The sequence below is a fragment of the Apodemus sylvaticus genome, chromosome 23 (assembly GCF_947179515.1).
Source record: "Apodemus sylvaticus chromosome 23, mApoSyl1.1, whole genome shotgun sequence".
Taxonomy (NCBI): domain Eukaryota; kingdom Metazoa; phylum Chordata; class Mammalia; order Rodentia; family Muridae; genus Apodemus; species Apodemus sylvaticus.
In genome coordinates, this window is record NC_067494.1 from 35148753 (window position 1) to 35170670 (window position 21918).

General features: G+C 42.0%; 1 protein-coding gene across 1 annotated transcript in view; it reads right to left on the reverse strand.

Moving 5' to 3' along the window:
* The window catches only part of Syne1 (spectrin repeat containing nuclear envelope protein 1), a 505489-nt gene that overhangs the window by 105821 nt on the left and 377750 nt on the right, over window positions 1–21918 (reverse strand). The window contains 7 exon segments of the mRNA XM_052169815.1: window positions 2479–2679; window positions 5092–5211; window positions 8023–8124; window positions 14833–15042; window positions 15747–15902; window positions 16484–16615; window positions 19902–20058. Coding sequence (XP_052025775.1) covers window positions 2479–2679; window positions 5092–5211; window positions 8023–8124; window positions 14833–15042; window positions 15747–15902; window positions 16484–16615; window positions 19902–20058 — 1078 coding nt within the window.

Consider the following 21918-nt stretch of genomic DNA (forward strand, 5'->3'; position numbering starts at 1 on the left):
TTTCCAATTTCAGACTTTCTTTGCCTTACTTATGATGGATCACCAAGCATGGCTATGCATATAATAATTTGTTAACAATGATTTTAAATTCCCTTTGTTATTTAATTTCCTTGCAATGGGATTGTAACAACTGCATAAATTTATACATTTAGGTACTACCTTTTATATAAGTAGATCCTAGAAGATGAATATAAGCCTTATTCTACCCCAGTTCTGAAGCCCAGGACCATGAATGGAACTCAAGGACTAGAAATTGATTAAAAAAAAAAAGAACAGCTGACTTTGAGCTCATATTATTATTATAAACTTGTTACCCAGCTCATGTCATCCTTATGACAATTCTGAAGGTCTACAAAATACTTTTATCTGTCATTTTACAAGTTATAACTTAGAGCCATCCAGTCTATATAGCTAACACAAGGTCAGCCAGCTAAGTAGGGCAGAGTTGGGCAGAGTTGAGATTTTAATTCTTAATATATGACTAACTTTTCTCCACACCAAAGCTGTAGAGGTCTCCCACAAAACACAGACTGGACAGTAGAAGGTAGATCAATCATCATCACTAGCACCATAATTGCTGTGTTGTGCCAGGAATCAAGATCAGTGCCCAAGGACATTAAGCAACCACTGTCCCATGGGGTATATACCAGCAGCCTATGTTGTATTATTGTTTATTCTGAGATAAAAATCTCATGTCTTCACTCCTGTTCAACTTGCTCTTTAGCCCAGGTAGGCCTTGAACTTGAAATCACTTCTCCTTCCATGGCCCGAGCAGCTGGGACGACAGTACAAACGTGTGACAACCAGCCAAGCTTAGAACCGTCATTTTTTTGACCACTCATTAATTGATGAAATGATCGTATGGCTGGAAAAGACCTGCCAAGCCAAACGTGCACTGAGAGTCAAGCTTGCTTTCAACACAACCTTCCCTCCCACTCTGGCCATGGCAGCATTTCCCATGGCCAAGGGGTCCCCTGCACAGCCCAAGAGCTTTTTCCTAACTGAGCACCTTTTCTCTGTTGTTCTATTTCTCCTTGATCCTAGTCTCCATTCTGGAATAACTCAGAGCGAACTTTTATTGCTATGGTCAGATCTGAGAAAAAACAGCTGTGAACTTTAAAGCAATGTTTTCATAGCCAAATGATAAGGCTTTAATAAATCACACTACTCTTTAGAAAGAAAACCTCTTGGGGGCGGTTAAAATAGCAAAAAAAGTATAGTCCTCTTCCTCTGACAATTCGAAAATAATAGCCCACCAGAGAGCCACACAACAGTAGAACGTTAATTGTTTAAAACTCAGGGAAACTGTTTTGTTTTTCTACTGGGAATTCCCATAGCCTGGGAGGCTGAGTTTGTGGCCTGGTAAACTTTGCAGAGTCATTGCTAAAAATATGTTATGTTAGGAATGTGTGTGTGTGTGTGTGTGTGTGTGTGTTTGTGCACACGTGCGTTAAACATGTATTTATTCACTAAGGTATAATGAACCTGAGCTTCATTTGGAAACACACTGACGAAGCGATCTCGGGGTTCCCAAGCTTGATTGCGTGGTAAAAGTTCTGGTCAAGCCCAGGAAAATCTCTGAGGCCAACAGCAACTACAGCAGAATGTGCTTAAGGGCCAGGAGATCTGAATGACGCAAGTAGGCGACACCAAAACAGAGTGGGCAGCCTTGTATTCCCAGAGCGGAGTGCGGAGTCTATGCCAGGCCAGTGAGGGGAAGAGACAGCCCCAGGAGTTAGGTGGACAAGAGGCCCTCACAAATACACAGGGGAAGCTGGGGTAAGAACATAGTAGCTAATGACAGGATCAGTGGGTGGGGCTTGTACACCTCACACTCATGAAGTCCTGGCATCAATTCTCAGGACCACATAAACTTAAGCTTAGTTGCATAGACCTTTAATTCCAGGTTTCAGGAGGTGAAGGTAGGAGGATCAGAAGTTCAAGGTTACCTTCAGCTATAAGCTATACAGTGAGCTTGGGGCCAGCTTGAGCTACATGAGACCCTGTCTGAGAGAGAGAGAGAGAGAGAGAGAGAGAGAGAGAGAGAGAGAGAGAGAGAGAGAGAGAGAGAGAGAGAGAAGGAGGGAGAGAGAGAAGGAGGGAGAGAAAGGAAGGAAGGAAGGAAGGAAGGGAGGAAGAAAAGAAAAGAAAAAGAATCTGAGATCTTCTAAGGAAAAGCTTTGAATTTCTCCTTGATTAAAGTTCATATATGGTGAGAGTTGGGTAAATATTCGTGGAGAACTGATAAATAAAATTACTGATGAGATTACTTTTTAATTTAAAAGATTATAAAAATCACCTTTACTGTTTCTCTTTACTCTAAATACTAAGGGATTTGAACAAATTCCTATAGACCACTTAGAAGTTGTACAAGTATAGATCATAAAAACCAGGCATATTTGGTTTGAGATACCAAACCTCTCTGCGTAGGTCTTGAGAAGATGCTATCTCAGCTGTGCTTTCCTGGTCCCCTCTCACCTTGTGCTTGCTGAGCAGTTGCTGGATTTCTTCTTTGGAGGATACGATGATCTTCTGGTCCCCCGCCATCTTCTCCTGCCCAGTGTCCAGCAGGTCTACCAGATCTTGTAGAGCCTTATCATACTGACTCTTGAGAGCAAGGTTCTGGTGGAGGCTGCTCCTCCGGGAACTGATAGTCACCAATAGCTCATCATACATGTCCTAAGGCAGAGGCACCAACACCAGTCTCAACCACAAAGTTGCAGTACCAAGCCCACCACTTGCCCAGTATATCCCACCAAGGTCACGCCTCTCCACAAGCGAATCCTCCAGGGAGTCTATGTGGAAGCAAGCTGCCTCTCTTTCTTATGAGCCTCCCTGGGAAATATCTCAACAAGGGAAAGAGACACTCCAGACAACTCTCTCTGCATCTTGTAGAACATGTGCACGGGATCATGACTTTCCTGGGGTTTGATCCTTGCTTAGTTCATGCTCTCTTGTTCATCTTGCTTGGCAATCTTACATATTCCCTTTTGTTTTAAATTTGACTGTTTCTTCTCTTGAAGTCCCAAATCATAGAAGAACTAAAGAAGAACTAAATTCACAAAGATTTAGTGATGGGGTATCTATAGAGGAGGGTAAAGGAAGGAAATAATAATGTGGGGAGAACCATTGGAGAAAAGTGAAATTATGATACATATTAGATACAATTTATATTTATTAAAGAGTAAAAATATAGGGCTGAGGATATAGTTCACTAGTCCAGCGCTTGCCTCGCATGCACAAAGCTTTGGTATTGATCACTAGCACGTTCTCAAAGCTTAATGTTTCAAGATCTAAGCAAGGGAGGGAGAGAGGGAGAGATGGAGAGAGAGACAGAGATCTCAGCCATTAACAGCACTAGCTGTTCTACCAGAGGCTCACAACCAACTGTAACTCTGAGGATATCTAAGACTCTCTTCTGACTTCTGGGGTACCATGCACACACATGGTGCCCAGACATGTATGTAACCCAAATACCCATATACATAAAAGTTAAAATAAATAAGATGCCAGGCAACCTAAAACAAATTATTTCCAGAAATGACTCATGAGGCCACTTCCTGTCTTCTCTGGCTATTGATCATCCATGATGTGATGAGGGGTGAGGCTGAATAAAAATGTCCCCAAGATGAAGAGAATGTCACAGAGAGGAAACCTGATTCTTATGGTTATCATGATCTTAACATTTACTTAATCTTCTAATAAATGAATAGAGTATCTCTCACATTTCTGTTGGCTAAATAGTATCAGGTCTCAGAGCACCCTTTAAACAGAGCAAAAAAGAAATGAGGTTAGAGGTTAGTTAATGTGAAAAGCAAAACCTTTAGACTTAAGGCAACTGATTCTGCCAAATGTGGTGAAGTAAACAACTGTTTAATCTGGAAAGACATTTTAGGAGATGGTGAGACAGCAAACAGAATTTACTGAGGCATACGGATCTGATTAGTGCATCCTCCTGAGGTGGGGGCAGCCAGAAACTCTTCAATCTGGAAAAGTCAACTCGAATGCTTATTTATGGCTATGACGTTTGACTCTCACACCTGACGCTGAAGCACTGTGGGAAAAGGATCTGAAGGAAGGGCACGCGGGCGGGGGAGGTTTGCTCTGTGACATTTCAAAATGTCAGCCAAGGGCCTGAGATGGTCAAACCATCGCAGAGTGACTTCTTGTTTGTAAGAGCCTTTGTATTTTCTCAGTAGAAGAACTTGGGACTTTGTGTTTGACTCACTGCAGTCCCCAAGGGTTCTGCAGTAATGCCCAGAGACAAAAACTAACCAGACATGGGCAGTGATACCCAGTTGCTCATAGTTTAAAAAATACAGCTTGCTTTCTACAATGCATTAAATTTCACGGGTTTGGAAGGCATCTCAGTTCTGTCCTTTTACCCTATGTAGTAGGGGCGGCTCCCCTCCCTCCCTCCCTCCCTCCCTCCCTCCCTCCCTCCCTCCCTCCCTCTCTCTCTCTCTCTCTCTCTCTCTCTCTCTCTCTCTCTCTCTCTCTCTCTCTCTCTTTCTGAAAGGTAATGGAAAAGTCTGCACACATTTCCAACTTTATAGGTTTTGTTGCTGTCCTGGAATTGGACATTTATATTACATCCCAGCCTGTATACCTGATTAAACTCTCACTTTGAAACCCATGTTCTACAAAGTCTTATATTGAGTATTTACTCTGTTAAATCATCCTTAGAAATATAGTACAATATTAGATGAAAATCCTCTCGCCTTTATCTTTACTAGGTAGGGATCATGAAGATAGTTATATTTTCAAGAGCAGAAGTAAATAAATAAATAAATAAATAAATAAATAAATCCTACTGAGCACACACACACACACGTGGTTTTTAGACATCTCCCTAAGGCCACATATCAGAAAAAAAAATATGGATGCTAGCGGCGTTGGACTATAAGTCATTCTATTGTATGGAGAATGACCAAAAGTTCAGAAAATTTTTGTTACTTCTAATTAAAAGTTGAGACCTAAATGATGTGACATTTTGTTTGAACAAATTTCCCAGAGGATGGTGGAAATGTTTTCTTGATTTTCAGTAAAGAACGGGCCACAGAGCCCGAGCCACCTCACTGGCGATGGTACCTGGAGCTTGGAGAGTTCTTGCAGGGCAGACTGTTCCACTTGCAACTTGTCCGCCCGCCGTTTCAACTCCGAGATTCCACCCTCGAGTTCCCTCAGTCCTTCCTCAGCCTGTTGGATGGCCTAGGTAAGATTCACAATGTTTCGTTAAGACTCTGAAGAACAATTCTGCCCCACAGAAGCTCTTTGACACCTTTTTTTCTTTCAAAAAATTATTTCAAATACATAAGAGATTAACTTTAAAAAAAAAACCACAGAAAGCACCAACACATACTACTGGAAAAAGAGAAGGTCCTTTATTATATCACACATCAGTTTTATTAGGCAAGGAGGTAGAGCAGAACTCGAGTGGAGAGTTGGGAGAGGAAAGGCCTCCCTGAACAAGGGGTTTTGTAGCTACGTCAGCCTACATTAGAAGCAGCAGATAGGATAGACTGTGAATAAGGTGTGTTCCTAAGATGTCTAGGGGACCATGGTGCTCCTGAAACGCACTGGAGCATCACTGGACACTGCGTCAGTGTGGTAACAGGAAACTGAGGAAAGTCTGGTAGAGGAATGGTCCTTCCTCCCTCTAAAGTGGAAAAGTCAGTTAGCAAGGATTAAACTGGCTGAGCCTCGTCTGCCCAGGGTGAGGTCTCCAGGAAGAGGAGACCTTGCTCTAGACTTCAAGGAGCTGACAGTCTTGTCAGGATGCCAGCAGAAAATAAACCAAACCTCAATATAATTAGGTACTAAAATTCATGACGCAACTCATCTCTGACAGGGGATGGAGGGGGTAGGATCAGACCAGCAGACCCTGGTCTAAGTGAGTTTTTGGAAGAACTACAACCCAGTTGCCCTTGAGAATGAGAGGAGTCTGGACTCCAGATGGCAGATGAAACACATGTCCCCCTTTTCCTGTCCTGAAACCTCTCTAAAACAATAGCAAATATTTTGCCTGTTTTTTTTTTTTGTTTGTTTTTTTTTTTTTTTTTTGAGTGCTTTCCTTCATAAATCTGCTGGGGCAAGGGAAGAGGGAAGACAAACAAGATCAACAAATGTTCAAGGTTAGAATTCAGACAAATCTATGAAATTTTACTAATGCTTAGAAAGCTGAATTCTAACCTAGGGAAGATCTGCACCACCATGTTTAGAGCATCGGGAGTCTCAGAAACTTGGAAGACAGAGACAAAGAGCTGGTGAAAAGCTGCTGAGGGAATAGAATCCCTACCCCTGCTTCATGCCACGTTGCCCTTTCCTTTGCAGATGAAAGGCTCAAAGTTTATTTATTATCTGGAGAAGGGAGGGGGCTTTCTAGTCTAAGGGATGACAGATATGGCAGTAGGCTTCAGTGTTGGACTAAAACAGGGCGGGGGAGTTGGAGGAGGTGGTCCATGGCTATAATCCTGGAGGCAGCTCACCTACTAGCAAGACCCTGGGAGTGGAGGGAGGGAGGATGGAGGGAAGAGGCGGGGTGGGAGGGGAAGGAGGGATAGAGCAATAGAGATAGAAACAAGAGAGGAAAGGAGGAAGAGAGAAAGGAAAGAAAAGAAAATAGGATGTAGAAATTACAAAGCATTGTCCACAAGGCCCCCAAGTCTATCCTGCCTTAGAAAGGGCTGTGGCCACTCCTCTACTGTCCAGAAAGATGGGGATTCATAAGAATAAGCAAGGGAGCTTAAAACTTAGAGAGCTTGTCCAACAAATGGGCCAACAAACCAGTATCTCCTCAAAATTGTCACATTTCATCATTACTTCAGGTTTCCCTTTCAACTATTTAATCCCAGCCCAGATGTAAACAGACAACAGAAAGTGACTGAAGTCAAGAATATCCAACATGATTGACAGAGATGATTCTAGCAAATAAAGGGACCAGAGGGAAACAGATTATGCAAAAAACCAAAACAAAAACAAAAGAAAAACAAAAAAAAAAAACCTCCAACCACCAAACTGAATATATCTAGTTATATTACAGAAAAGAATGTATCCGTTTAAAGGGACAGAATATTACCAAAAGAGACAGAAAGAAAAAGATCTCTTGGGGAAAAAAAAATAAGAGCAGTGGACAAGATGCAAATTATCTGACTGAAGGGAGTCTCACAAGAGGAAGCAGATGAAAGGAAGAAGTGAAAAGAATTAATCAATTATTTGAAAACTTTTCAAAATGAAAAGACAAAATCCAACCAGAAGAGCCTACTGAGTTCTCAGTACAGGGGATAAAAATAGATGTTCCTATTTCTATCTCTAAGATGTCCAATTGTGATATTTCAAACCCCTGGGGACCTTTGCGAATTAGAAGGATTTTTGGATTTCTCAAGTCAGCAATGGGAAGAAGCATCTACAAACCTAGAGAAATTTATTTCTGACATGGAGTTCTACAAAGAGTCAAACAAATAGTAGGAGGAGCTTAAATGAGAACATTTTCGGGAACTGAGGAGTTGGATCAGTGGGTAAAGAGGTCTACTGGTAACCCTAATTCAGATCCCTAGGGACCACATAAAGCCAGATACGCCAGCAGGCAACTGTGTTCAGAGCTCCCCCCCAGTGTTGTGGGGGTACAAACAGGACACCTCAGAAGCTCACAGGCCAGCTAGCCTGCATGATCAGCGGTGAATACCAGAAGAGCCTCCTTCAAATAAAGTGAGCTTGGGGACCCATGCCTGAGATTGTCCTCTTTCTTTCCTATATCATGGAGGTCATTTCTGATGTCATTTGGGGGTAGCAAATTCCTTCAGAGCAGCGGCTATCACTGACGTCACTTCTGACCTCACATTCCATAAATATGTGTAGAAGTGACCAAGTCAGCATTATTGGGCACTTTATCCAAACCCAGCACTGAAATATACATTGAATAAAAATGCCATAGTATGGCATTAATCAGTCAAAAAGCTTTTGACATCCCACAGTAATGCAGTAATCGACGTATCTACTATACTGGGACATGCATGTACATACCTGCATCTGTTCCACAATGGGCTGTTCGAAAACGTTTGCCAGCTTCTGCAGAATGACGTATTTGTTGTCAGCTAATGATGTAAACAACACCTTCAGGTCATTCTGAGGAAGAAAGCCATGGAAAGACAACATGTGAAGTGCAGGAATAGGATGGTTACAAATATCACACAGATTTAAGGAGATGATACATAGACACCCCTCTGCATGAGAAAGATGTTAAAAGGATGGTTAAACAGTAACAGGTTTTAAAAGGAGGTGAAAGATTCCTCCTTATAAGGAAACATATTACAACAAGAAAAAAACAACCTAAAGGAAGCCCCTGAAACCGAGCAGATGCACTAGGTTCCTTCTTTACCCCATGCATGTTTAAGCAGTAAGAACTGATGGGTTGGGCTTTGGTAATACATCTATCTACTCCACATTTCTAAAAGAACTTCAATAAAACTCACTATTCACCAAATTAGACCTTGGTGGAATCCTTACTTCACTCTATCCTTTCCTTCCCACTGGAGTAAATAGGCATTTGTTCACGTGTCCCAAGAATTCAGTGTCACACAACACCATGGGAATTTCTTCCAGGACTCTCCACTCTCTAATTCCAGAGAGGCTTACATTCTTTATATAAAACCATATCATGATTGTTGTATATAGAACCAGTGCTTGTCCTTCCAGATACATTATTTTAATAACTTTGGGCTTTTAAAATCTACTTTTAATTTTAAAACTTTTAAGATTTAATTTTTATTTATGTGTATGTATGTGAACATGTGAATGAAGGTTCCCAGGAAGGTGAGAAGAGGGCGTCAGATACCCTGGAACTGGAGTAACAGGTAACAATGAACAACTTAGCATGGGTGTTGGGAACCAACATCTGGAAGAACAGCATGTGCTCTTAACTGCTGAGCCATCGTTACATCATGTATTTTTGGCTTTTTAAAAAAGTATGAAAGTTGAGGCTATCTATGTATACCAAAGGGATGGAAAATGACATTACAAAAAGTTATCAGCTGAGTCCTATGTTCATAAACATCATTCCTTTCCAGTACATATTTATATTGAGTGAGGCATATATAAAGAAGAGAGAGCCACCCAAGTAATTGCACTCATTTCAAAGGACACCGTGTACAAAAACAATAATTTAATTATAAAAATGCTGATATATTCCCAGAAATACAAGCTAACAAGGTCTTTTCCTTTTCTTTCTTTATTTCATGTTTTTATTTTGTCATTGTTGTTTCTCTTGTTTTGTGATACTCAGGTTGAACCCAGAGCCTCTTACATGCTAGGGATGAGCTTTTTCTCTGAGGTACCACGCCCACTCTGTTTCAATATTCTTCTTAGACAAGAGTTGTGCTAAGTCAGCTGAACTACCTTTAGCTTGCAATCCTTCCACCTCCAACTTGAGAGAACTGAGGCCGAAGGCACTTGCCACCAGGCCTGGATCTCTCTCTCTCTCTCTCTCTCTCTCTCTCTCGTGAACCAGCAAACAGGGATGAGGGTTGACTGCTCATCCAGCTGAAATTTAACTCACGGCTTCTCCTCAGTGAGCAACTGGTCATGGACCAAAGCAGCATACTCCCAAGCAAGAATATAAAAAGCTAGTTTTCTCCAAGGGACTCACACTGGAAAAACAAACCACTCTTAAGGGGAAGTAACACCCCCAGCAATAGATGGCCAATAGAAAATGAACTCAACAACCTATCTGGAGGTTTTTTGTCTCATAATGTTATATCAGGTCTTTTCCTTCTTTTTTTTTTAAATTATCATATATATGATATATATTCTTTTCTCTACATATTCTATTTCTCTACATATATTTCTCTATATATTCTTTTACCCTACAGGGTAAGAAGTGTATACATTATGGCTTCCAGTTTAATGTTTTCCTAGGATTCCTGAGTGTGCAAAACAAGCAGGTCTCTTTCTTGTGTCATCTCTTGGGTTTTTTCCTACTACTTGTTTTGTCCAATTCTGATATGTTATGCTTTTGTTTTATGCTTTGTACTATATCATATCATCATGTCATATTCCCATAGAAGCCTGTTTGTTTTCTAATGAGGCACAGAAAGGAGGTGGGTCTGGATAGAAGGGGAGGTGGGGAGGAGCTGGAAGGAGAGGAAGGGAAAATGTTAATCACGATCTATTATATGAGAAAAAATCTATTTTCAATGAAAGGAAAGAAAATGTTGATTCATTCTTGAATAAAATTTGTTTAAACTTGGGGGAAAAGAATGTATGCAGAGGCTAAAGAGATGGCTCAGAAGTTAAGAGTACTCTCTGCTTTTGCAGAAGACCCAAGTTTGGTTCCTAGCAGACACATGGCCTCTTACAACTGTCTCTAACACCAGTTCCAGGGAGTCCAGGGCCCTCTTTCGACCTCTTAGGGTACTAGTTATACATACATACATACATGGAGGTAAAACACTCATACAATAAAATAAAAGTAAATATATTCTTTAAAAATGAATGTATGCAGGCATCATAACACAAGGCTAAAAAGCAGAATAATATATGTATTGAGCAAAAAAAAAATTGAGTGCTGTAGTATATTTTTTTTAGCATGCAAAAGTTCCAGAGCTTGGTCACTAGAAATGATAAAGAGGGAGGGAGTGTGAAAGAGAGAGAGAGGGGGAGGAAAGGAGGCTAGGAGGGGGAAGAGGATGGGAAGGATGGAGGGAGGGAGAAGGAGGGGAGGGATGGAGGGAGGGAGAAGGAGGGGAGGGATAGAGGAAGGGAGAAGGAGGGCTGAACTGAGAATATCGTGCTGAATATGTAAAAAGCAACAGTTGTCACTAACCAAAACTCAAGCTGAGCTGCAAACTCAGCAGCCAGCGAAACAGGAAATCATTCTGAGAGCACTGGAGAAATAATGAGGTTTTCATGGACTCCAAGTATGTTCCTATTACTCAACAGCATCCAAGGAGAGGTCACGGGCTCTTAGAATTACCACAAGGACATTTTTAATAAGCCCAAATGAAAACTGTCTCTCACTCATCTGACTAGAGTCAAAAGCAAGACGTCCTAACCGTTGCCCGTGATGATGGGGTATTCGATCTACTCCTGAGTGCCCGTCAGTGTCTACATGGACTTAAGGCTGTGGCGGTTCCCTTCATCTAAAGAACAGATAAGTAGAAGTAACGTAATGTGGGTTAGAAATGAAGTGTGTGCCTTCCCGTTGTCCTCTCTGTCTTTTCAGTAGGGTGTTTGCCCTGTGTCCTACTTAACAAATAAGGAGACACAGTTGTTATTTCTAGAAGCCACGGTAACTACTGGGAGGGGCCCGTTGAGCCAACAATAATGTGGTTTGTGGGGAAATCACTAAGAATTGCTGGGTGGTGGCAACGGCTTCACGCTTACTGTTTTCTTAAGAACGAAGGATTCAACAAATTATTCTTACTATACTTGTGACACAGCAATAACTAAGAAATCAGTATATTATAAATACAAGAGACATTACGATTTATTTCTTTCAGTCACAGAGTAAAGGGAGGGAATGAGTCATTTGAAAAACAAATCCATAGACATTTTAAAGCCTTGAAACTGGTAATGCTGACTTGAGGTTATTAAAGAATCCCTTAGCTTCTCACTTTTAAAAGTCACTTATAAATATTCAGTGTTTTTCAAAATACTGAAATGTATTAGGAATTCAATCTATGCGTAAAGAGCATAATAGTGACAGCTAATTTGACTGTGACACACACGGTACTCAATACATACAGGTCATCTATAATATCTTTTCAGACAGTCTTGGATGGGGAGGAAATTCTGGAAGAATTTTAACAGTCTGGAAAAAGGTAGTTCTTATAGATGATATGGAGAACAAAGGTGTACCATGCCAACAACTATTGAGTACCAGCAGCAGTGCAGACGCGCTCTACAAGAAAATGGTTCCTGAATATGAGTTGATCTTATATTGTGTTATCATTGGGGTTCTTTCCTTCAATTAAATTGGAACTTCAACATTTGAATCGTCAGTCTTTGTTCATGAGCTGGCCACCAACAAACAAGCAGAAACTTCTTGGACATGTTATTTTCATGGTCCCCTCTGACAAATCAAATTCTGAAGAAGTTGTACTTACTTAATACCTTACTGTCTCTGGTTATAATTATTAAACTCAAAACTGCCGTAAGCATTGACTTGGTATAAGGAGCCAGACAGAAGTAAATATACCTTTGATGGGTTCACAATTGCGTGCCCAAGCCAGCCTCTTGTGTGGTTTACAGACTAAAATGCTGTGATAATCTGGCAACGTTCTTCATTGACAATACATTTTAGAGTAATGAAAATTATTTTTTCATACTCTAATGAGCCTGGTGACTTTCCAGGCACAGTCAGTATACATGTGTGTGAAATATAACACCCAGAAAAATCAACCCCGTTTTCCCAATCCTGAGTGGATTTCTCTCTGGTCTATACATTCTAACAAGCACACACGTGAATCCCACCAAGGCCATCCCTCTGTGCCATAGCGTCACACATTCAGATGCCTGCTGTGACTGTTTGCATGCATCTCTTAATGCCACCCTTATCCCCATCAAAGCACTTCCAGAGTATAGTGTACTCCTCTGGCCACTGGCACTACTATCTATCTGCCCCCTTTATCGGTCGAGGCTTCCAGATGTGCAAACCAGCATCCTTGGGCTCCTTAGCAGGCATCCTTTCCCTCAGTCCCCACATCCAAGCTCTCACCAAATGCCTTTCTATTCAGAATGCATCTTGAGTCTGTATGTCAGTCTTACGTCTCCTGCTTGTGCTCCTGTACCAAGCAAAGCAGAAGCACTCTCTTAAATCCCACCCCTCCTCTTGAGTGCGGAATAAACCTGGAGAAGCAATGTAAACTTTTCACAGGTTTTACTTTTGACTTTGACTTTGTTAACCCTGCTCAATAGAAAAATATGGTGACTACAAAATTTGTTGAGTACTTATTACATATTAGGATCTACTGGAGAATCTCAAAAGAGTTTAGCTTGCTGAAGCCTTCCAATATTGTGAGGCAGTGGCTGCGGGTATAGATGATTACACTGAGGCTGAAGGTGATAAGGCAATTCAGATTATACAGCAGCATGCGGCAACTCTGGAATTTGAAACACATGGCCGTTGAGACAGAGGGGACAGAGAACCTGGGCTACTTAGTGAGTCTCAGCCCAGTCCTCAGGATAGGTTTTAAAACAAAGGGCAGCAAATAAAGCCAACAAAATAAACTCGCTGGCTTCAGGGAGCTTAGTCTTAATCTTCATTCTGTTTGAACAACATATACTTAGTAGGGATATTACAGAGATTTAAAAACGGGTCATATGAAATATGTTTACACACACACACACACACACACACACACACACACACACACACACATATATATATATATATATATGGTATTTGTTTATTTCATGTATGTATGCACAGCACATGTGTCGAGGTAAGAGGATAAACATGTGGAAGTCAGTTCTGTCCTTCCAGAAAATAGGATCAGGGGATTAAATTCAGGTCTTCAGGCTTAGCAGCAAGAACATTTAATCACTGACTCATCTTTCCATCCCTTATTTATATTTTTAAGACTATAGATTATATGAGACTGGTAATGATCTGTCCCTTCATATGACTATCTAGAAAGTTCTATGTTTCTTGGTGAAGGTAACATTTGATACTTTGTAGTTACTTTTTTTAAAAAATGAATCAAAAATTACATCAAATTCTTCCATGTTTGCTGAAAACAGCTTCTGTTGGACTTAAGTATTCTGAAAGGGGTCCTTTTTATTGGGCATGAAAAACATCAATACTAAAAGTTTGTCCGTGACTTTTCCATTTTTTCCAGTGACTCGAGACAGAAAAGGTTTCATAAGCACAGAATTACCTATCTGGCCCTGGGATTCTAATATGGCAGTAAAATGTAATAAATCTGAAAAGTCCAGATTGGAAAGCAGCATAATAGTTTCCATTGTAATTCTGAGAGAGGTAGAAGAAATTAGACCACAGCCATTTCCAAAACTTTTGAGTAGTGAGTTTTGGGGTGTTTTTGATATTCCATCACCTCCTGCATGTTCTTTGGTAACAAGAATTCAACTCTACTATCACCAACTGGAAATTACAATAAATGATAATTTAGTTTTATTGGTCGAATTCAAACTTTTACTCAATTCTTAGTTTCACTAAGTGGTGTTCTGAACCTTCCAAATTCTAAAAGTACAACACTTGGCTTTCTAAATCTCTAGTTCAATCCACCTAGTTTTCTGCAATGTTCTAGCTCTTTGTTATCCATTAAAAGATGTTTATAAGATGGTCTGAGAGACAGCTTAGTCACTAACAGGTTTCATGAGCTGTCCTGCCCTGGAGAGGAAGAAGCTGATTCCTGGGGTTCACTAGGCTGCCAGCCCACCTGAGGAACAGCGAGTCACTGGTTCTTTATGCTTAAAACAATGTGGGTGGGCCAGAAAGATGACTCAGTGTACAAAGGCACTTTCCACCCAAGTGTGATGAGCACCTTCCCCAGGATTTCCATTGTAGAGGGAGACAGTGGACTCACATGAGTCCTTGTCCTCTGACCTCAACATTCATGCCTCCCTCCACCATATACACATATTTGATAAAAAATGAAATAAACGTTAAAATGAACATAAGGCAGACGATTCCTGAGGAATGATCCCCACTCCCATGCACGCACTTATATCACCCACACATGCATGTGCATTCACACACCCGCAGATACCTCACTGCAAACAAGCAACACTCAATGAGTGCTTGGAAGATACTCTTTACTGGTAACTATGCTGTTCCTTGAAAATGGCCTAAACCCTTGGTGTCCTCCCATTTACCTGGAAACTGAGGATTTGCTGGAGTCTTTCTTTCATCTGATGGCATCGTTGATCCACTACTGAATCCAGCAGGGATAATCTGCCCAAGAGACAGCCCAGAGTATCTTCAATGACATCCCGGTTGTCGCTGTCCTCTGGGAAGGCTTGGGAAAACAAGTTCTTGTTCTTATCCATTTCTTCAGACATTTCCTTAATGTCCTTGGCAAGAGCCTAGGGTTGATGAAAGCCAAGTTTCACCTCCGTGTTTGCACTTCTGTACACCAAGCTATGGTCCCCTGAGAAGTCTAGGAAACCTTTCACTCAGTAATGACCACACTTACACAAGCTGGGTCTCTTGGAAACTTCTATAGATTGCAGGTAAGTTGCTCTAACAGGGATTTTTCTCCGAGACTTTATATCATTAGATAATAAAAAATATGCATTGCTAAAAATTAAATTTGGGGCTGGAGAGATGGCTCAGTGGTTAGGAGCACTGACTGCTCTTCCAGATGTCCTGAGTTCAATTCCCAGCACCCACATGGTGGCTCACAACCATCTGTAATGGGATCAGATGCCCCCTTCTGGTGTGTCTGAAGAGGGTGACAGTATACTCATATATATATAATAAAAATTAAATTTTAAAAAACCTAAATACTGGTTAGGAATTTAGTCTTTATAGCTGTGTTTCATACAGGGGGGATTTGAAATGTACAATAACCCAGAGTTCTACATTTCTCCTCCTCATATATTCACATTAAAAAGTTATAAAAATACATATCAAACATATCTTTGAGAGCTTTTTATGTCCAAAAAATTCTGTCCCACACTATGTTTCTTGGAAACACCCCACAGCACTTTATTAGCGCTGCCTTGTTCTTGGTGTTCTTTATATGTACATATAGGTACCCATTACTAAATGAAATTGTCAACCTTACCTCCTGGTTGAAGAGACAAGCTTCTGTTTCTTCTGGCAAAAGTGCCGTGGCCACAAATAAACGCTCTTCGACGTCATCCAACCAGGTGGAAGTGGCTGAGACTCCATCATACAACTTCTGCTCCAAGTGAATGTTCTGTCTGTCTGTCCCTCCACTCTGGGGGAGGGGTGGGGGCACAGAGGGACACTCAGCACGGCTAGGACAGTCGCTTTCAATCCAGGTGTAATGGTGCACACCTGTAACCCCAGATCTTAGGGACTGAAGACAAGAAGATGAGGCAGGTAACCTCATCCTCAACTTAGAAGCTAATTGAGCTTTGACTATAAGAGATCCCGTGTCCACCCCTCCACTCCTAACTTATCATTTAGTAATATATATATATATATATATATATATATATATATATATATATATATATATATTCAACATCATAATCATCATCATTACAGCTTTGGTTACAAGAGACCCTGCCTCCACTTCTCCACTCCCAACTCATCTTTTAGTAAAAATAAATAAATAAATAATAATAATAATAATCAATTTCAGGATTTTGAAGAACTATAGAGAAATAACGAAGCAGAATGATATTCAGGAATCAGCACCTCTGCGCTTCAGGACTCATCACCAGTGCTAGGCCTCAACAGTCACGGGCAGAGATGGAACAGCTTTGCAAAGATCAGATGAACTAGTCCCAGAAAGATAAGACCAAGACAAGTACAATGATGGCCCAGGCGTACCTGTGAGGACACCTCTCCGAAGGCCTGGCTCAGTCCATCCAGCAAGGACGTCACCGAAGACTTATCTTGAGTCTGTGCGTCCCCTCTGAATGGTAGGACTCCTGACAGGAGTCTGTTGGGACTGCTGTATAGCTGCGGGCAGACAGGGGTAGCTTACTTAAGGGTAGGTGAGCTGTGCATAGTTTTCTAAGTTGGAGGTACACACAGAGTAGGTTATTGGAAGCCTTGTCCAAAGAAACGGGAATTTTACAACATACCACATCACTGTGTACAGCGGCCGGATCCAGTAACAACCATGATTTTTAATGATGGAATAGGGGGGGAAATGCTAGGAATGCCTGGACTTCTGGCACAGCTCCCCTGAGAATGTCTTCCCAGTTTTATCTCTATCTTTAGAGGAATAATTCATCCTAACTATCTGCCAGACACAGCTCTCCTTTCTTTTCGTACTTCCCTCCCCTCTTCCAACTTCTTTTAGAATCCCCGCCCCCCATGAGAACCATCTGCAGTACAAGCATTCAAACGCTTTGGAGATATCCCCAATGAAACTCAGTCCTATGGCTTTTCAAAAATACTTCACCCTCATTTGATTGATTGGCTGATTGACTGATTGATTGATTGATTGACTGACTGAGTCTGATCATCCATCATCCTGTGACAATTCCAGGCCACTCCATCCTGTATTTTGAACATCTGTCTCTCAGCATATCTTTGTCTCTTTCGTGGCTGCAGTCTTAAATGATGTATCTGTTATGGTGGCTTTCCATTATTATTTTAACCTGCTCCCTTTTGGATTCCTGTTCGTGGTGTGGAACCTCCCATAGCTACTTATTTCCTTAGGAATGTGTGAAACCCTGGGTTGGGTTCCAGGTTTGCAGAAGTATTTACCCCCCAAATCCATAAAAATATTTCTGCCTAGGGGCATTAAACATTTTACAAGTAAAGAGATGAAGAAAAATCCCATCAGAGAGACAGAATGCATCAACTCCTTGAGCTATTTAATTTCAGCCCCCCCCCAAATGGTGTTAGTTTTTTTCACTTGAGAGTGGTAAGTATATCTGATATATATAGTTTCCAGTCAGCAGTTGTGGAGAGACTTTGGAACACACAGATTTTTATCCCAGTTCCAACATCGCTTCTCCGAGATCATCAGATCTTCAGACATCCACTCCCCTTCCCAAGTCAACATGTCTACAAAGTGAACATAAGGCCTCTCCATCTAAGTGTTGCTAGACATGCTAAGACCTAAGTGTAAAAAATTCCTGTTGACTTCTCTCCCCTTGACAGGGACTCTGGACCTCTTATCTACTTCCTGTTCGCTCTTCACGCCAGAGGAAAACCAGTGGTTCCCAAAAGGAAGTGCCCTGATACAAAACAGGGTGTAAAATAAAAAGGACAGCTGAAGCTTTCTACTTGTAAGATGAAGGCCAGGAATATGAACTCAAGTTTGGACAGCAACCCAGGTGTCACAGAGGCATGGTGGTGGCAAAGAACAGATGGGTCTGGTAAGCTCGGCATGGAAAATGCCGGATGCCAACACTGACAGGAAATGTACTTCTCCACAGTGAGGTCAGTCTTCAGTGCTAGGGGACTCATGCGGGTGCTGTCACATGAGTGGACAATGAGTGGAATGGTGGGCTTGGGCTTCTAAGGGGCGGGAAATAAGTAGGAACCAAGGAAGCATGTGATGCAATACTTTTTGACATAGGTCAGTCACAAAAGAATGAAGTCTCTAATTCAGGGCTTTACCCCCTTGCTTACATCTAAGAGAATGGGGAAATACTCTGGCATGAAGGTAAGCCTGAAGTCTGAGTACCTGAGGGGATCTACCTCAGAAAGGCTAGCTCTGGGCGTGAGAAACGCTTGACCAGGGGTGTAAGGAAGGGTTCATTCAGGCAAAGATAGGAGGCCTGTGCAAAAGACATAGACTGTTAGGGTCAGGGTGGATGATGTGATTCTGGCACAGAAATATCCAAGAATGGAGCACTTTCAGCCAGAGCTGATAGCAATCCCTGCAGACTCCTCGGCCAGAGGAGCGTAAAGAGGCACAAAGTGAAGGCTTCCAGGAGGTTTTGGAAAATGGCTGTCAGAAGAAATGCAAGAGTCTGTCACCACAGACCACCTCCGTTCACTCCTTCCTGTCACGTGACCTGCCTTGGCAGCTCCTGTCCATCTCTGTCTGAGTATCTCCCTCCGTTTCCTGTACAGCCAGCTCCGAATGATGACAACCACAGATTCTTCAGGACCAATAGTATAGACCCTAGGGTTTATCCCTCTGGGGAAAGGGCTGTCCTACAGTGAGCGAGGTGGACATTGCTAACTCAGAGCGGATCCCTGGGCCTCTGCCCCCCGCGCCTCTGTGTCCCTGGGCCTCTGCCCCCCCCCCCGCGCCCCTGTGTCCCTGGGCCTCTGCCCCTGCACCTCTGTGTCCCTGGGCCTCTGGCCCCCGCGCCCCTGTGTCCCTGGGCCTCTGGCCCCGTGCCCCCGGGCCCCTCTGAGCCACAGCTGCCGTCAGCATCACACGCACACCTGGGTTCCTGGCTTGCTCATCAACCCTTTAAACTCCCAAGTTCCTCTGAGTTCCCCCTTGGTTTCCAGCTTCTGCAAAGACTGAACCAATAATGATTACTTTTCTGGAACTTTCTCTTGCCTTGGGTTTTGCACTATGGAACTAAGCCCAATATCACACAATATCCATCCCAGGAACCAGCCTTACCGACGGGCCAGTGAGCCGCCCTACGTGACCACTGGCACCCCTCGGTTTCAAGACCCTCTACGGCTCCAATATGTTTCTCATTAAAACCTTCTGAAAGTATTCAAGACTGGAAGTAACGGTGGAAAGCGGGGTGACCTAGCAGTTAGATTTCAGATTTGTAGAAATCCTCTTGATATGTATACCCTCAGTTTGAAACCATAATTTTCAAAGTTGAAAATTAAATTGAACTTTTATGGTTCATGCTAATAAAAAAAAAGTCAGACATTAATCATCTTTGGGGAAAAATATAGAAATCAGATAAATTTAAAGCCAAGTATTGTGGGAAATGGGAGGCATGCCTTGTGAAGAAAAATACGATAACGCGCCTCATATTTATCTCAGAATTGTATAATGCATTCCTTGTACAATTCATTACAGAATTTCAGTGTGTATAATGAAAATACAAATTATTATACAGTTTTACTCCCTTAGCATAATCTGAGTATCTCTTATATCAGTTAATATATTAAAGCTAAATTTAGGCAGAGCAGGGGGTGGGGGGGCGGGGGGGGCTCCTACTTGAAATCCCAGTCCCTAGGAGGCAGCAGTAGGAGGATCCGGCAGCCCTCAGCTACAGAGCAAGTTCTAGGGCAACAAATGTAGCAGGAAACCCTGTTTCACAAGCCCACAGGGAAACAAAGAAATAAAGAAAATGTTTGATACCACTTGTTCTTGTTCCTGTTCCAGAACATTCTGTAGCAGCTTCTGCTTGGCACTAAACTCTTGCTGTAGGGTTTCCCACTTCGCTCTCATCTGCTCTTCAGCCAACGACTTCGCCCCTTCCATCCCCAAGTCCTGGGATAACACATCAGGTTTGTCACTATTAGAAGAATAAACAGTCTAAGTTTACAATGTGTGCAAAAAGGGAGAGAGAGAGAGAGAGAGAGAGAGAGAGAGAGAGAGAGAGAGAGAATGAGACATAACCTATTTGATATTAACAGATCTGGCCTCAAAAATTAGAACAAGATTATCTTACTTGTGGGCTTATACCTTAAAAAAAATGAAAAGTTGAAATAGAAACACCAAGACTATAAGCATATTTTCTTCATATATCTAATGAACACAGGAATATTAAAAAAAAACACATTGAAAATGGCTAAGTATGGAATACACTATTGTATGACCATAGACTAGGATCCTTTGATAATCAGCCTATAAATTGGTTCAAAATTGGAAAACGTCAGCCTCATGAGAGATTTTACCATAATGAGTCCGCAGGGCATCCAGGACACACTGTAGAGGGACAGGAGAGGAGGGGACGGATGGATGCTGTGCTGTGCTGTGTGGAGGACAGCAGGAATCCCAGGTCCATTTAAGGACAGTAGCAATGCCCCATCTATCTGAGGCTGGAGGCAGGCACTGGGGGGGGGGGGGGGCGGGGCAGTGGTAGAACACTTGTCGCTAATGCACCAGGCCCTGGGTTCCATCCCCAGTGCGCAGAAAGCAGGGGGTGGGAAACAGAGTGCCTATGACAGCAGTCAGCCTGGAACACGGGGCAACGTGTGTCACATCTCTCTGAGTCCCAGCTGTCTCGCCGTATGAGTGAGCATGACACTCGTATGTTACACAGTTTTGAAAATCGAATAGAACAGGCTCTATGCGATGGATGGCTACCACCTATGATGTGGAGGTTTATGATCTGCCTGGTGACACACTCTGACCTTAAAAATTAATGTTGAAAAGAAACGTCTCTAATTGAATGGCTTTTTTAAAAGAACACACACACTTTCAGTGGAAATGAAAGGAGTATAAAACCGCCTGTGAAATTAAATCTCTTTATTGTATTTTCTTCTGCGTTGGGTACAATGTGCCCATCTCCTTTCACTGTTTGCATGAAAATCCACACCGACTCAAGGGTATAGTTACCACTCATATTCTTACACTTCATCACTGACACACATCAAAAGAGCAGCAAGTGAGTTTTACATTAGAAAGTTCTCACTGGGCCGTGGCGGGGCACGCCTGCCTTTAATCCCAGCACTTGGGAGGCAGAAGCAGGCAGATTTCTGAGTTTGAGACCAGCCTGCCTACAGAGTGAGTTCCAGGACAGGCAGGGCTTTACAGAGAAACCCTGTCTCAAAAACCAAACCAAAACCAAAACAACAACAACAACAAAAAAAAACAATAAAAAAAAGAAAGAAAGAAAGAAAGAAAGAAAGAAAGAAAGAAAGAAAGAAAGCTCTCTTTTTCTCATGGGAAAACAAAGGTTTGTTTTAATGTCAATGAATTCCAAGCTGGTTTTCCTTCCCAGCCTTAGAAATAACTGAGGTCTTGAAAGAAGGAGGATATGAACTGGACTAAGTTACACCGAAGGGTGATTTTTCTAAGGAATGTATCTAACCATTGAAGAATTCCTAAGTGGTATTTTTTTTTTAAGTTAATAGTCACAGAAAGTTAGCACAGCAGGACAAATTTCTTTTTACACAAGCTTAATATTTGAAAGAGCAGCGAAAGCAACTTGTAGATGTTTATCTGTCGTCTGGGTTCTAGCCAATGCTGAAGGCCAAGGAGAAGGGAGAGAGAAAAAAGAAAAACACACACACACAGCAGCAGCAGCAATGCTTTTTAACCACAAGAAACTTGCACAAGCTTCGCACAGCTCTTTTGTGGAACCGACTGTCGGCCAAGCAGGCCACACGGCAGTGTCTGCTTCTCAAAAGCAGAGGTGTAAGCAAAAGGC